Here is an 18,101-nt window from a genome sequence, read left to right as displayed (position 1 = left end):
TTGAGTCTGGACCTGGCAGTCCAGTGATTGACATCATGAGCAATTATATACACTGCTAGGATATGGTGACATGCAGTCAGTGACGTTGTGGCTGACCAGCGGGTCCTGTTAGTCAACTTTGATAACCAAGATGCTAAGGGAATCCTCTCCTTCTCCTGAATCCACATTGGTTGGTTACAATATAAGACTGTCTGATGTCATGTAGAGAGAGGATTGTTACTCATATTATTAACCACTCTCCTACCCAGAGTTCCATGCGGCAAGCCAGCATAGTACCTCTGCCACAGGCCAGAAAGATGTGATGATTCGTCACATCTTGCACCGTCCATTCAATATAATGTACATATTTCTTAACTCTTTTTTTTTGACGAGTCTACACATCTAATTAAACATCTTTGATAAAATGGTTTAGTTTCACTAAGAAAATATCCTAAAACATGTAACACTATTTCGATTTGTGTAGCGATCCTTTGTTTACATAGGTTGTACGGCTCCACGTGCTGTCATCAAAGCCGACAGATGACTGGCAATCAACAGAGATCAAGGTTATTACATCCCCACGGCTTACAATCAACTAATCAAGCCTAATCAAGAATAACTCACCCTTTGTCTACTGGCTTCAATCATTCCTTTCACAAGTCTCATGTCCACACACCGTACATCAACCTCTTTTATTGTATAAACCAATACCCGCCATGTATATATTTCTCCTTGTGCAAATGTTGTGTATCATTTGCTTGATAACGGTGTTAGGATCTACACCGAAACGTCGCAACTACTACTGCAACAAAGAAGTTGTCTATCCATAAAAGTGTTCCACTTCATCATACCAGCTTCTAAATGCTACTTAAGGAAGAAAATGCCACTTAAGGAAGAAAAAAAATATTCTGTGGAGTTTGTTTAGGGACTTAATTTCACTTCAACCTTACGAACACTTCCTTCTCTGTTGTGTTTAGCCATGCTTGTGTGTTGGCATATCGATGAAGATTATCTGTAAAACAAAACTCTGTCGAACTTAATCTAGTGAAGTGAATGTGCCAGTCTCTCTATATGGTCGCAATTTGTTAAGAAGACTTAGCTGAATAATCAGATAATAGAATAAAACAAGTTTGAAAAAAGAGTGATTGAGGTTTGCTTCAGCAGTGCAGTATGTGAGTGTTAAAGGGTTTTCCTGACACCAAATATCCAGGTTTCCTTGACTACATCATTCCTTTTGTGTTCTCGTTCGTGTTGCAATTGAACTTGCATATCTAATGGAGCACATTCTGTCATGCACACGGCCAACCTCTCCCCTGCTCTCCGGGAAACTCACACAGCTTTATGGGGAGCTTCACAACAAATTGGATTTATTGGATTAAGCATGACTTGCTGTTGCCGTATAGTTTGAATATTGAGAAGTGTGACATTAAACAACAAACGCACAAATACCACTCAAACTTATGTTTATGAATTTTAGACTTTTGTTTTTGTTTTTCAATCAAAAATGTCTATTTTAGGGATCCTGTTACAAAGGAAGAAACATATCCCAAAGGTAGCTTCTGTTCAATATGAGGTTGACAATATTATACAGATTTATACATTATGTTACGTATTGTTAGCAATTTTACAGTGAATGATCAATGCAGTGATGATATAGCCCACATTAAGAGACATAGACTTGAGAGTATACTAGCAAGCTAAGTTCTTCATCTTTAGGCCTTGAAAACTTGAAAAGATCATTGTTGCTTTGACTATTATCAGTGTCCGTTTCAATCCAGGGTACCATTCCACAAAGTGATTGTACCGCTAAGATGATCGTAAGTCCCATAATTTAACACAGACATACAACAGTCGTAGCGCTGAGATCATCGCAACTCCCGTACTTTAAAACAGACTTACCACAGTCTTAGCGCTAAGATGATCATAACATACTTTAACACAGACTTACAACAGTCTTAGCGATAAGATGATCGTAAGTCCCATACTTTAACACAGACTTACAACAGTCTTAGCGCTAAGATGATCATAAGTCCCATACTTTAACACAGACTTACAACAGCCGTAGTGCTGAGATGATCATCCCACACTTTAACATAGACTTACAACAGTCTTAGCGCTAAGATGATCGTAAGTCCCATACTTTAACACAGACTTACAACAGCCGTAGCGCTATGCTTGCTTCGTGAACGGGCCCCTAGATATTATGGTTTATCATTGCCATACCCATGTTCTTTGGTTCTGCTAAATGAGTGAATGTGTGAAACCCCCAAGTAAGCTATCATGTCGTGATGTAACTGACATGGTGTTCAAAGCAGTGTTAAACCCACCTCAATCACTGTAGTAGCCATGTGTTGATGTCCTGCTGTGTCCCCTCTAGACAACCTCAAGGTATCCTGCTTTACCCTGCAGTTAACTGGTTCATACGAACAAGGAACGTCTTCACCCAAATACATAAAAAAATGTTTTGAACAGTTTGAAATACCAGGTCAAACAGGGACAGATTCAACTATATTTAACATGCACAAGTGCAACCATTAAAAATTCAAATGCAGATTATCAACCATTTTCAAATTTAACCCTTGTCAACACAAAACTGATCTTTGACACAGTCAGTACCTCAGATGTTTATACCACATCACTAATCCATGTGTTATGTAAGATTTGGCCTGCTGTCTTAGGCATGATGTCATCACACTGTTGACGCTTCACGATTATGTGCTTGTTTCTATATATTTTACACAAATGTGCTTTTATGCATATGAAAATGTGTTTCAGCTTTCATGAATTTATGGGAGCAGCTGTAACATTGTTTTGTTAAGTACAACAGGTTTCCATGTCAATATGCCTATTAACCAAGTTCCTTGTGTAGCCCATTAAGTCATATGATAATCCAACTTTTTTCATGGACGTGACTCTGCATTGAGAAGTAAGGTGTGAGTTTTCATGTTGTGGTCTCCAGGACTGCTGGTCAGACTGTGGTATAACACAGTGGTATATATCTGTTATCACTTCCTGCTTGACCTGCCTGTGAAATACGACCTGTGAAATACAGCGCTTCACTATCTCACTGGCTGCAGCCTCTTCCTGGTCCTGATAGTCATACTGGGATTACTTACAGCTTTTCCATGTCAGTGTCAACTTGTACTTTGTTTTGCCGGCTGTTATAAAAATACCTGCTATGTAAACAATTATGTTTTATTTTAAGGACAGGTTCTGTTGCACTGATAACAAATGTGGGAATCCAGTTTCCTGTACATTTGCACAAATATTCGTTGTTGTTTTTTTGTTGTTTTTATCAGACATACATGTCAGGGTACTTATCAGGGTTTATTTTTTGTTATATGTCAGGGTACTTATCAGGGTGCATTTGGGGTTATACACCGGGGTACATTTTGGGTTATACACCAGGATACATATCAGGGTACTTATCGGGGTATATTTTGGGTTATACACCAGGGTACATTTTGGGTTATACACCAGGGTACATTTTGGGTTATACACCAGGGTACATTTTGGGTTATACACCGGGGTACATTTTGGGTTATACACCGGGGTACATTTTGGGTTATACACCAGGGTACATTTTGGGTTATACACCAGGATACATATCAGGGTACTTATCAGGGTATATTTTGGGTTATACACCAGGGTACATTTTGGGTTATACACCAGGGTACATTTTGGGTTATACACCAGGGTACATTTTGGGTTATACACCAGGGTACATTTTGGGTTATACACCAGGATACATTTAAGGTTATACACCAGGATACATATCAGGGTACTTATCGGGGTATATTTTGGGTTATACACCAGGGTACATTTTGGATTATACACCAGGGTACATTTTGGGGTATACACACCAGGGTACATTTTGGGTTATACACCAGGGTACATTTTGGGTTATACACCAGGGTACATGTCAGGGTACTTATCAGGGTATATTTTGGGTTATACACCAGCGTACATTTTGGGTTATACACCAGGGTACAGTTTGGGTTATAGACCAGGATACATATCAGGGTACATTTTGGGTTATACACCAGGGTACATTTTGGGTTATACACCAGGGTACATTTTGGGTTATACACCAGGGTACATGTCAGGGTACTTATCAGGGTATATTTTGGGTTATACACCAGCGTACATTTTGGGTTATACACCAGGGTACATTTTGGGTTATAGACCAGGATACATATCAGGGTACATTTTGGGTTATACACCAGGGTACATTTTGGGTTATACACCAGGGTACATTTTGGGTTATACACCAGGGTACATTTTGGGTTATACACCAGGATACATGTCAGGGTACTTATCAGGGTATATTTTGGGTTATACACCAGGGTACATTTTGGGTTATACACCAGGATACATGTCAGGGTATATTTTGGGTTATACACCAGGGTACATTTTGGGTTATACACCAGGGTACATTTTGGGATATACACACCACGGTACATTTTGGGTTATACACCAGGGTACTTATCAGGGTACATTTTGGGTTATACACCAGGGTACATTTTGGGTTATACACCAGGGTACTTAGGGTATATTTTGGGTTATACACCAGGGTACATTTTGGGTTATACACCAGGGTACATTTTGGGTTATACACCGGGATACATATTAGGGTACATTTTGGGTTATACACCAGGGTACATTTTGGGTTATACACCAGGGTATATTTTGGGTTATACACCAGGATACATGTCAGGGTACTTATCAGGGTATATTTTGGGTTATACACCAGGGTACATTTTGGGTTATACATCAGGATACATGTCGGGGTACTTATCAGGGTATATTTTGAGTAATACACCAGGATACATTTTGGGTTATACACCAGGATACATGTCAGGGTACTTATCGGGGTACATTTTGGGTTATACACCAGGGTACATTTTGGGTTATACACCAGGATACATTTGGGGTTATACACCAGGGTATATTTTGGGTTATACACCAGGGTACATTTTGGGTTATACACCAGGATACATGTCAGGGTACTTATCAGGGTACATTTTGGGTTATACACCAGCGTACATTTTGGGTTATACACCAGGATACATTTTGGGGTACTCATCAGAAATACCTTATGTTCACTAAGAAAAACAAGAAACTCATAATTTCCAGTAAAACTGTTCATGTCTGACTGATGATAATTCTATGTTAACTAAGACACTATATAAATACAAATACTTTTTTTTTTTCTTCTTTTTTTTGCGAAATGGCCTTAAAAATTAAACTAAGTTGTAAAATGTTTTCATATGAGTTTAAATCTCTTTCAGTGTGTTTGGTGAAGGACTTAAGCACAGAAACCTGACTTTTCCAGTTTCATGTTAAAGTTGATTATGTGTTTTCATTGTGTCAGTATAGTGTGTAAGTATCAGTCAGTGATGGTATTTCTTTTACTTTGACAGTGTCGATGGTATGGACGAAGGTGGAGCTTCAGGGCCCTCCACCACCAAGTCGTCTGGACTTTGGCATGTGTGTCATCAACCTCTTCCGATCACAAAACCCAAACCAAGACTTGAGCACAGATATCGCAGCAACTTCAAAGAAGGCCCAGGAAGTCCTGGACACCGAGCTGAAACCAGGAAGTGCCAGCTCCCGGGACTCCAGACAGGACAATGGTCCAGGTGAGTTTGTCACTGATGTATCAGTGATCTGTGACTGTCCATTTGAGTCAATGAGCCATGACTCCGAGTTAAGCTAGTGAACTGTGACTGTCCATGTGTATAAGTGAGTCGTGACTCCCGGGAAAGCTAGTGAACTGTGACTGTCCATGTGTATCAGTGAGTCATGACTCCCAGGTAAGCTAGTGAACTGTGACTGTCCATGTGTATCAGTGAGTCATGACTCCCAGGTAAGCTAGTGAACTGTGACTGTCCATGTGTATCAGTGATCAGTGAGTCAGTGACTCCCAGGTAAGCAGTGCTAGTGAACTGTGACTGTCCATGTGTATCAGTGAGTCATGACTCCCAGGTAAGCTAGTGAACTGTGACTGTCCATGTGTATCAGTGAGTCATGACTCCCAGGTAAGCTAGTGAACTGTGACTGTCCATGTGTATCAGTGAGTCATGACTCCCAGGTAAGCTAGTGAACTGTGACTGTCCATGTGTATCAGTGAGTCATGACTCCCAGGTAAGCTAGTGAACTGTGACTGTCCATGTGTATCAGTGAACTGCTACTGTCCAGGTGAGTCAGTCAGTGACTCAGGTGAGCTAATGATATGTGACTGAGGTGCTGGTTGAGTAAGCGAGCCTAGGATTAGGTGAGCCTCAACTCCCCAGGTGGGTCGGTGAGCTGTAACTCCCCAGGTGGGTTGGTGAGCTGTAACTCACCAGGTGAGTAGATGAGCTGCAACTGCCCAGGTGAGTAGGTGAGCTGCAATTCCCCAGGTGAGTAGGTGAGCTGGAGCTCCCCAGTTGAGTAGGTGAGCTGGAACTCCCCAGGTGAGTAGGCAGTGAGATTCAGTTTATTCAGTGGCTCAACTTCATGCAGTGTTAGGAGTAGCAGTAGGAAAACTTAAATAACATATATGAGCATGTTCTAACAGTTAATTTCCTTAAAATAGACATGATTTTAATAATCATAGAAACATGCCCTGATGGTTAAATGAAATCCATGATAATGAATTTTATTTCTGTATTTCTCAGACTTGGCCAGCATTGGAGCCGACATGGAATTAGCTGGAGCAGAAAGTCTTGAGGCACTGGGAGAGAAGTCAAAGGGAGAGAACTCTAAAGACCCAGCCAAGGAAGCACCTGCAGCTGACAAGAAGAAACTCACCCTGTGTCTGGTGAATGGCGGCATGGATACTGAAGGAGAGATATTTGATGACACCCTTGTCATTCTGCTGCAGGGGTCGTAGTGGTCAACTACACTGTAACAATGTGTTGCTTGATGTGTCTTGTGTATGGGTACAAAACCTCATCTACTGCTTGCAGTAGAGAAACAAGGCCTCATTACAGCATTTTATGTATGCTTCAAGACATATCCAACTTCTGACACCAATAGCAAATGGAAGACAGAAAGACAAATGTATCCTACCTGTAAATCAAGTTGTGTCATGTTACAACCTGGGAGGCCAACCTCTGTGTTAATTAGATCACCCATGGCTTGATATTGTGGAAGGCAGGAGTTTGTGAATGAGGTGACATTGGTGTTCATAATTATATTTTGGCAAGAAATGCATGTGGACCTGTTTTTTGTAAATATCTCTTCATCCAATGACCCAATCGATCTCAAACTGTGCAAGTGGATGTTTTGTCAGACAACCTAATCACATTGTAAATCACCAATTTTATGCATTTGTATTAAAGAATCTGTCTATGTAACTGTCAACAAAATAAACAGCAGAACGCAGACGGCTTGCAGCAGAGGGTCATAAAGGTCAACGCAGGTCATTGGCTCCCTCCCTCTACAATCTAACTTTGCCTGCGTTTCTGTTTATTGGTTGTTGGTTTATTTTTCACAATCTTTAGCATGATGTTCTTTTTCATGCCATTAAAAGTTGCATGCGTTCATGTAATCCGACACCTTATAAATTCTTTGCTACAAATGCATAAAATTAGCATGATTTAGAAGTAGTCAATGTGATTAGGTTGTCTGCAGTGCACAGGTAACTATCCACTTGCACAGTTTGAGATCGATTGGCTCCCTCCCTCTGCAAGCCGTCATTGGATGAAGAGATATTTACAAAAAAATGGGTCCACATGCATTTCATGCCAAACTATAGGTGGCATTTTGTCCTCTGTTCATATTTAGGACTGAAACATGTTTATAAGATCATAATGTCTCACTACAGTACACCCTGCCTGAAATAATGGTTGTGCCAAAAGTACCTACGGATGTAGACAATCAGTCAGCGTACCTCTTGATCTTTACTATTCTTTACACAGAATAAGTCAATTCATCTATGTTCCATGCGAATCACATCCATGGACAGTGAATGTTCACATATACCATTAACAGTTTGTTAAATGAAATAACCAAAATATGTAGAATATCAAAACTTGCCTCTTCTCAATACTTTAGACAAGTGTGGTTAAAAATCAAATAATTATTATATTGCGGCCTTAAACAGCCATTGCATTGGAGGTGAAAGGAAGCCCCGAAAGTTAATATTTTGTGTTGGGAAAGTATGGTATTTAATGAAAGGTTATGAAGAAAAAGGACAAGCATTTGGGGAAGGTCACCCAATTTTGTGAAAATTATATATTTTTTACATCAGTGGAAAAAAAAAATCACATTCAACACTAGTTTGAAGACATCAGTGGAAACAAAATGACATTTGAAGACCAATTTGCTGATATTTAATACATTGTGAACTGATGTTGGTCACTGTAAAAGTGGGCATTAAAGGTGTTCCGGGATATTTTTGAATGCAGGGTGAATTGCTGTTGAAGATGTATCAGTAGAACTCACACTGGTTCATTGAAACATTTGTCTGGTTTTGACACATTTCAGATGAAGCTTCTATTATGTAATAGTTGAATATATATACGATAATAGATATGATACATCCATGGTTTGTACTTTTTATGGAGTGGTCAGATGGTCGAAGAGGGGACTCCATATACAGCTATTAAAACTGGGACATCTTCTACCCTGTCCACAAGCCAACCCTTCTTTGAGCTTCTCTAATCATAGGCATGAAAACCTGCCTTATATACAGAGATATACGGTAACCCTACTGCCATATCAATGTCATATCATTGCTAGATCTCAAACAATCTCACATATCAAAACTTCAATTCAAACAATACAGAATCAAATGAATTGTGGAATGACATTTATTTTAACTTTGAATGTTATGTTTTAAGAACAGGTGCCAGAACCTGTAGCTATCTTGACATGTCTGCTATTACCCTGGCACTGATGCATGCTGGGAAAGTTAGGAGGACAACATGGGAGGTAACTCTGAGTATTGTTGCTTTATACAAACGTCTTCAAACAAGGTGTATATGGGGTAAGAGTGAGTTGTGGAGTGGAAAGGTCATTTGTACTTCATTTATCTCTCTATCAATACTGATAAATTGTGATGGGCGTGTTCAATCAAATATCAACTGTTGATAGTTGTAGTGCATTGACAATTGCAATTGTTCTGCCCTAATTAGCATACAATATAGGTATAACGAAATGTGTTTGTTGTTTAGAGACATGAGGGAAGAACAGTATGTGTCCTGCATGCTCATGTTAGTAAAATACTGTACAATGAGAGTATTATAGGCTTTATAGAAGTTAGATGTAACCATGACAAGGACTTATAGAGATGTCAAGAGTGAGTGAGTATGGTTTTACGCCGCTTATAGCACTAGAGCAGCAATATCACGGCGGGGGACACCAGAAATGAGAGATGACAATAGGTAGCCCTGAAACATAGTGTATGATGATGTTGTTATCCCCAATACTCCTTGTCAAAATACTTAACATCGGAACATCTTGGTAAACAGCATGTGATCCACTTCTGTAAGAATATCTGTGTATGTATAAACTAAGGGACCGTTCATAATTTATGGCTGTGAGTGGATGGGGTGGTGATGATGATTTTAAGGGAGGTTCTGTTGAGGTAGGGGGGTCATCAATTTTTTACACATGTACTATGGGGGTCAGTAACAATGTACAAAGAATTATTGAAACATTATGCTTAAAAAATATGGGAAGGGGGGGGGGATTGATTTTGTACATGACATGCAGGAGGGTCACTTACTCTGTACATAAATTTTAGGGGGGGTCATTCACATTGTACATGCTTGTCCATAAAAATCATCACACACACACACACCCATACCCCACCAGCCATAAATTACGGTCCCTAACATGATGTCAAAGATTGTGTTATGGTTGGAGTGCCAACAATATAGCAAAGCATATTGAATAAAGCCAACATATATTTTATAACTGTAGTCACGGAATCAAAATAGTTGTCTCATGAATGATGATGGGTGATATTGAGAAGAATGGTTGCCATATGATCTCATGTTTGGATGTGTAATATATTATATTCGGTGTAATTTGAAGAGCAAGTTGTAGCTGGAATTTAATGCCTGGGAAGTCATGTCCAGGACATTTTTAAAGTTAACAAAATGCAATATACTACTTTTTGAGATGTATACAAAGATTGTTCATTCTATTTACACAATAGTTTAGTTTGGTACAGTTTGGTGTACTATAAAATGAGTAAACCTTATCAAAAGTTGAGTAGCATACATTGTGTTTTGTTACACCATATTTTTCACAAAGCAGTTGAAGAACTTTCACTTCCAAATATTGGGCATGGATGCTCATTCACAGGTGCTGCAATTCCCTGTGCAGAGTTGTCTCCCTTGGCCATGCCAAATCCTATGATCGTTAGTTTGAATCCCAGTTCTGCCCAAATTGTGTCAGCACATATCTTTTCCCATTTGTTTCGCCGGAGTTGTAAATATGTGAGACCTACATAAATCACACAGGCTATCTTCCCACAATAAGCTTACATGCCAGGACAAAACTGGAATACGGAAAGAGGCGTTAAGCCGAACTCACTCATTTCAAAAGGCACAAGAATTTTGCTTTCTATTGTTTTCATGGTTTGCAAGATGTAACAGATCATTCATTACTGAAACATCAAAGCATGAGTGTTATTGTTGGCGTGTGTGAGTTGATGACTTCAGCCCTGTCTCTGCTGCACACCAGGATGATTGTATGATAGTATCTGCCTGGAATGCTTTTTGAATGGAGGCCCTGTGTCAACTTGTCACAAATATCACTGTTTCTACTTATTAAAAGGTTTACAAGTTCAGCAATATTTGGTGTTATTTTTATACAAATTCATGAAGATCTGGGTTAGAATTTGACTTCAGCAACCAAATCTTGTCGTAAGAGGCTACTTAAAGGATCTGTGGTCAGACTCACTGGTTGATGCTTGTCATTGTATCCCACTCTGGAGAGGGCTTTTCTAAGTTGGATAACTTGTGCCCAATCCTTTTCTTGAATCAATAAAATATGTTTAAAACAAAATTGTATCCCAGTTGCGTAAAATCGATGCTCATGACTTCAACCACTGGATTGTTTGGTCCAGACTCGGTAATTGTCATATAGCTTCATGTTGCTGAGTGTTGCAACAGGTATGTTTTCTCATTTCACTACTCTCATTATATTTCACTTCCCTTAATTTACAGACCGCTGGAATATTGCTGAGTGCGGCGTAAAACTAAACTCACTCACTTCCCTTAAATCATGCCAGTCATTTCCTTAAAGGTGTGTGGTGCTTAATTAATGCTTATGTGTTCTGAGGACTGAGGATGACCTGCAACACATTGCCTCCCAAATCCCATATTACTGCCAACAATGCTGGGTGTTTGAATCTGGCTGGTGAAGACGACTTTCTCCTGGTGATCTGCAAAGATCTCCACAGTGGAATGCGATCATGCTTGCCAGACATTAATCTTTGAAATCACTGAAGAGGTAGACATCTGACAATGCCAAATCTCATGAACATTTAATGAGTTCAAAAAAAACCCCAAAACAAGTAGACTGATATTTTACATGCACCTACATTATTTTTTCCAATTGTCACAATGGTATGCTTGTAACCATGTTGATCTTGCTGACATCGTGTATGAAAACAGTAGGTTATGTTTAGTGAAGTAATGTATTTGAAACTTAGATACAATGTCCCTTGTCAATCTGCCAAAAGCCCATGGGTTTCATCGTTCATTCACTGAGGCAGATTATAAGTAATGTCTCATAGCTGGTGATCAAATTACCATCGTCAAGGATCAGTTTGCATTCTAAAAAATTGTTACCTCAGTTCCTTGAGAAAATTAGTAAGTATGGTTTTATGCCACTTTAAGCAATATTCCAGCAATATCATGGCAGGGGACACCAGAAATGGGCTTCACACATTGTACCCATGTGGGGAATCAAACCCAGGTCTTTGGCGTGACGAGCGAACGCTTTAACCACTATTTTACGCCACCGGCCTCCTTGATATTATCACATTCATACATCTTTGCTCATTTCTTGCTGGACATACCCAATGTACAGCTCATCGTATCATATCATTCCAAACAATCAGTTTATAAACAACCAAACAAACCGTGATAATATCAGATTTTATTACCTGTTTGCCATGTTTCACAAAGATGTGATGACTATATACAGACTGCCCTTGAAACAATGTGATTCATTGTGATACTGACACACATCAGATTAACATAACAACATGTCAGCCAGCCTGGGCTGCAGCACCATTGCGGAGGATGAGGAACAGCCTAGAAGCCACATGTGATCAACCCACACACAGAACAACATTGGTCATACTTCCACACAGTGCATGGCATCTAGATTCTCTGGTAGTTCTTGTCTGGCACACAGGAGGGTGCCAACTCCCACCTTCTTGGCATCCGGCATACCTGTTGTCTTGGTTCCTGAGTCATATTGGTGTATACAGCTAGAACAAGTACAGACTGGGATTTTCACATACAATTCATGACTATGCCTGTCATAAGTCTAGGGCTAACTATTTATTGATTTGTCACTCATTGCAAAAGAGAAATAATAATAATCAAAATTTAACATTTCATTCAATCCGGAATACAATTGAACAGGATTCGGCATCCGGGTAACCCAAACCGGGTTGGCACCTTCACAATTGTTGACAATCTCTCTCCATTGCAAGCTGTCAGCACTGCAGGCTAGACAGGAACTAGATCTCCATGAAGCCACAGCATTTAGCAGCTCATCCATACACTTCCCCATCTGCCCTATAGTGAGTGAGTATGGTTTTACACCGCTTTTAGCAATATTCCAGCAACATCAAGGTGGGGACACCAGATATGGGCTTCACACAATTGTACCCATGTGGGGATCGAAATGCTTTAACCACTAGGCTACCCCATCGCTCCCCCTATCTGCCCTATAATCAACCTCACTGTTATCAACTACTGACCTCTAACAGACCACTATATGGTAGTGTATTTAACTCCTTCATGGGTGATATATCTCATATATCAACAGCTAAATTCTAGCTAGCTGTATGTATATTTTCTTAAACAGAAACAAATAAATGTCATCTTTAGAAGCTATCAGGAATATATTATGACTAATTCCGCTGTGATTAGATCACACTCTAGTACATCGACAAAGAGAGAACAGCTACACTGATCAGTAGCCTTCACTGAGAAAACAAGATTCACAACAAAAACAAAATTATGAAGGAACACATTGGTTCATCCTATCCATGTCTGTGTTTGAGCCCACTAGCACAATGTTACCTCAACTTAATGCAAGTGTTGTATCCACTGAATAATCTTTGACACTGCAAGAATAACCCTGGGTAAGGGAAGAGTCAGGGAACTGATGTATGCTACTTGCAAAAACATCATCATATTCTTCCATGCTGCTGTAGATGATTTGTCATGCCATATAATATTATGAAAGAATTAGATTATCCCAGACGTTAACTATTACTGTTTGTCAGGTGTATGTTACAGCTCATAATTATGAGGGGGAATATTACATTTATAACCTGGCCAAATCAATTTTGAAAACGAAAAAGAAAAGGAATTTAAAGAAAATACTTCAGTTTTTTACACTGGCGCTATATATCTTTTGCCAGCATTGTACTAGAAAAAGAGGAAGATATTCAATTTAGAATCCATCAAGATTTGTTGTGTAACTATGCTTTTGACACACATGACTAAACAGAAGTGAGGTAGATTCCATTGTAGAAGTGGGCCCAACGATACAAGGTGACAAACAGTTGCCATATATGGGACACTTTCACTGGAATGATACAACGTAATTAACTACCATTTCATAACAAAACACATGCAAGTATCTCACTGTCTCTTCACTTTCCCACGCTTTCTGTCATATAGTGTAAATGGTACTGTTTTGATTAAAGCCAATGGTCTGAATAGTGTTACAAGTACTACCAGTCCCATCTAAACATGTTATGGTTTGCTCCTCGGATTAAAATACATAGCAGATTGATACAATGGAATCCTTACAAATGTTGACATAATATACTGAGGGAAACAAATAAGGGATCACATGAAAGCACAAGTGTTCCTATATTTTTTTCCAGGTTTCTTCACAAGATGTGCGATACACTGACTGACTGAGTTTGGTTTTACGCCGCTTTTAGCAATATTCCAGCAACATCACGGCAGGGGACACCAGAAATGGGCTTCACACATTGTGCCCATGTGGGGATTCGAACCCGTCTTCGGCGTGACGAGCCAACGCTTTAACCATTAGGCTACCCCACCGCCCCAGATGTGCGATACAAGTTTGTGAAGAAACCTGGAAATAAATATAGGAACACTTGTGCTTTCATGTGATCCCTTATTTGTTTCCCTCAGTATATTTTACTACAGTAAGACCAACAAAGTTACAAATTAAGAAAACATTGTTTTAAATCAAAATAATATCCTATTTTGACATTCTAGTGACCACAAACTTCTTGAGCTTAGTTTCAATGTTTCTTATTTATAGTGAAGATTTAAAATATTGGTTTTGACATTTTCTTTTGGGGACGTGTTAATGCTGTATCTACAAAGCTCCACTACACATATTAAAACCTGTAATGGCAACAGAATGAATCTAGTACATTTCATCATCAAACCTTAAGGAGGTATTCAAGATATTTCATTAATATTATGTCACCATCATCAGACATAAACCTACACGATACCCTCGAGTTGAGCCTGGATTTCCACATTACAACTCTTCCTATACTGAGCCAATAAAGTTAGGTACCATGAATATTTTGGGGCATATGTTTGTAGTAAAAACTGAGCACACAATTTCACAAAAAATATCCAAAAAATATTCATGATCCTTATCATTTTTGTTCAGTATATGTACACATTCAACACGATGTATAATACAAGCTTTCAACACTTCGCAAAATGCAGAAATATATTGGTCAGAGAGTTTAATTACAATAACTTGTACTAATACAATATCCAGTGTTCAAAGTCATCATAATAATACATTTAGTGCAACATTGTATCCAGACATGAAATTGTGTGGGTAATGAAACTATGAGATGAATTTGATGGCACTGAAAACTTGAAAGTTGATATATTGCAAAGCAACATATTGCAAACAACAGGAAAAGTAATAAATAATTGTAAAATACACCAAGACCATTAATACATTGGCTATATTAGTAACATGGTGTAAAGAGATGAGAGGTGTAGAATGGACTGAGGTAATCATGTTGGGAAATGATGTATGATGCTACCCCTACCACCCTGTCATTGAGAGCCTCTTGCTGTATGAGTGTGTGTAGCTACCCCTACTACACGATCACTGAAAACCTAGTGTTGCTACCTCCTCATATCCAGTCAATGATATCCTCATCATGCTACCCCTCCTTCCTACCCAGTCAGTGATAGACTACCTATCACTACCCAATCAATGAGAGCCTAGCACTCCTACCCCCTACTACCCAGTCAGTGAGTGATACCTAGCACTCCTGAGAGCCTAGCACTCCTACCCCCTACTACCCAGTCAGTGATAGCCTAGCACTCCTACTTCCAACTACCCAATTAATGAGAGCCTAGCCAGTCGGTGATAGCCTAGCATTGCTACTCCCCACATTCCAGTTAGTGATAGCCTATGTTCCCACCCCTAACTAACCAGTCAGTGAGAGCCCAGCTTTGCTACTCCCCACTACCCAGTCAGTGTTACCCTATGTTGCTACCCCCACTACCCAGTCAGCGATAGCCTAGCACTCCTACCCTCCACTAGCCAGTCAGTGATAGCCTAGCACTCCTACCCACCACTAGCCAGTCAGTGATAGCCTAGCACTCCTACCCCCACTAGCCAGTCAGTGATAGCCTAGCACTCCTACCCCCCACTAGCCAGTCAGTGATAGCCTAGCACTCCTACCCCCACTAGCCAGTCAGTGATAGCCTAGCACTCCTACCCCCCACTAGCCAGTCAGTGATAGCCTAGCACTCCTACCCCCCCACTAGCCAGTCAGTGATAGCCCTAGCACTCCTACCCCCTCCTACTAACCCAGTCAGTGATAGCCTAGCACTCCTACCCCCACTAGCCAGTCAGTGATAGCCTAGCCTCCTACCCCCACTAGCCAGTCAGTGATAGCCTAGCACTCCTACCCCCCACTAGCCAGTCAGTGATAGCCTAGCACTCCTACCCCCACTACTAGTCAGTCAGTGATGATAGCCTAGGCTCCTACCCCCCCACTAGCCAGTCAGTGATAGCCTAGCACTCCTACCCCCAATAGCCAGTCATGATAGCCTAGCACTCCTACCCCCACTAGCCAGTCAGTGATAGCCTAGCACTCCTACCCCCACTAGCCAGTCAGTGATAGCCTAGCACTCCTACCCCCACTAGCCAGTCAGTGATAGCCTAGCACTCCTACCCCCCACTAGCCAGTCAGTGCATAGCCTACCCCCTCCTCCTACCCCCACTAGCCAGTCAGTGATAGCCTAGCACTCCTACCCCCACTACCCAGTCAGTGATAGCCTAGCACTCCTACTACCTAGCCAGTCAGTCACTAGCACCCTAGCACAGTTAGTGATAGCCTAGCACTCCTACCCCCACTAGCCAGTCAGTGATAGCCTAGCACTCCTACCCCCACTAGCCAGTCAGTGATAGCCTAGCACTCCCTACCCCACTAGCCAGTCAGTGATAGCCTAGCACTCCTAACCCCCACTACCCAGTCAGTGATAGCCTAGCACTCCTACCCCCTACTAGCCAGTCAGTGATAGCCTAGCACTCCTACCCCCCACTAGCCAGTCAGTGATAGCCTAGCACTCCTACCCCCACTAGCCAGTCAGTGATAGCCTAGCACTCCTACCCCCACTAACCAGTCAGTGATAGCCTAGCACTCCTACCCCCACTGGCCAGTCAGTGATAGCCTAGCACCCTACCCCCCAGTCAGTGATAGCCTAGCACTCCTACCCCCCACCTACCCAGTCAGTGATAGCCTAGCAGCTCCTCCTACCCCCACTAGCCAGTCAGTGATAGCCTAGCACTCCCCTAGCCAGTCAGTGATAGCCCACTCCCCCTTAGCCAGTCAGTGATAGCCTAGCACTCCTACCCCCACTAGCCAGTCAGTGATAGCCTAGCACTCCTACCCCACTAGCCAGTCAGTGATAGCCTAGCACTCCTACCCCCACTAGCCAGTCAGTGATAGCCTAGCACTCCTACCCCCACTAGCCAGTCAGTGATAGCCTAGCACTCCTACCCCCCACTAGCCAGTCAGTGATAGCCTAGCACTCCTACCCCTCCTACCCAGTCAGTGATAGCCTGAGCACTCTTACCCCCATCCTACCCTCCACTAGCCAGTCAGTGATAGCCTAGCACTCCTACCCCACCACTAGCCAGTCAGTGATAGCCAGCACTCCTACCCCCCACTAGCCAGTCAGTGATAGCCTAGCACTCCTACCCCCCACTAGCCAGTCAGTGATAACCTGGATATTTATGCATGGAACAATCACCTTTGTGACTGGGTCAGACTGATTTAGTACAAGGCCATAATAAAGGTTTAATACTGCTGAGAGTACCATGAGATGTTCACATACCATCATTCTTAATTAGTTCAAAGATAACTGAGTTGGTGTAAGTGACTGAGTGGGTTTGAAGCCCCCTTTGAGCAGTTTTCCAGTTATATCAAGGCGTATCAGCTTGAGTGGGAGGAAAGCCCCAAGTGATGCAGCTTTCAGATGTCTACCACTTTGTTGAAACCCACAAACAAGGGTATGGTGCAGACAAACCTAGCAACATAATCAGTTCAATAGGGATTCAAACCCACAATCTTAGGTTCTAGCCTGCCAAAGGGACCTAACTCTGCCAAGCAAATAGCTGGCTGAGACAACTCCCCCTTCCCTGAGTTGGTGTGATTCACCCACATAGAATGCATTGTTTGTAAATTAACAGACATACCATCTGTTTTAACAACAGTGAGTGAGTGAGTTTAGTTTTACACCGCTTTTAGCAATATTCCAGCAATATCACGGCGGGGACACCAGAAATGGTCTACACAGCAAATTTTGGCACCTCCAACAACTGGACATCAGGACCCAGAAGTGTTCACACCGGAACCTTCAGCTTGTGAGAGGGAAGATTTATGTATACGTATTTGTTAAACA

The 18,101-nt window shown here is 41.2% G+C and overlaps 1 protein-coding gene and 2 long non-coding RNA genes across 8 annotated transcripts in view; 2 read left to right on the top strand and 1 right to left on the bottom strand.

The window, feature by feature from the left end:
* Positions 1-7,152, top strand: part of LOC124269842 (rab9 effector protein with kelch motifs-like) — a 55,324-nt gene extending 48,172 nt beyond the window's left edge. For all 6 annotated transcript variants that reach the window (XM_046704880.1, XM_046704881.1, XM_046704879.1 and 3 more), the window contains exons 3-4: positions 5,403-5,621; positions 6,642-7,152. In XM_046704880.1, the coding sequence (XP_046560836.1) occupies positions 5,403-5,621; positions 6,642-6,856 (434 nt within the window). In that variant the 3' untranslated portion in view covers positions 6,857-7,152. The remainder of the gene's footprint in view (positions 1-5,402; positions 5,622-6,641) is intronic.
* A 573-nt stretch (positions 7,153-7,725) lies between these two features.
* LOC124269843 lies at positions 7,726-10,768 on the top strand. The gene is made up of 2 exons (XR_006896626.1): positions 7,726-9,272; positions 9,354-10,768. It is a non-coding gene; the product is annotated as an uncharacterized LOC124269843 (long non-coding RNA).
* A 3,467-nt stretch (positions 10,769-14,235) lies between these two features.
* LOC124269844 lies at positions 14,236-16,028 on the bottom strand. Its single transcript, XR_006896627.1, has 3 exons — positions 15,989-16,028; positions 15,473-15,955; positions 14,236-15,423 (listed from the first exon to the last, which is right to left on the bottom strand). It is a non-coding gene; the product is annotated as an uncharacterized LOC124269844 (long non-coding RNA).
* Positions 16,029-18,101: the final 2,073 nt, after the last annotated feature.

The sequence above is a fragment of the Haliotis rubra genome, unplaced genomic scaffold (genome assembly GCF_003918875.1).
Source record: "Haliotis rubra isolate DU_JTF1 unplaced genomic scaffold, ASM391887v1 Scf148, whole genome shotgun sequence".
Taxonomy (NCBI): Eukaryota; Metazoa; Mollusca; class Gastropoda; order Lepetellida; family Haliotidae; genus Haliotis; species Haliotis rubra.
This window is presented reverse-complemented; position numbering and strand designations above follow the sequence as displayed.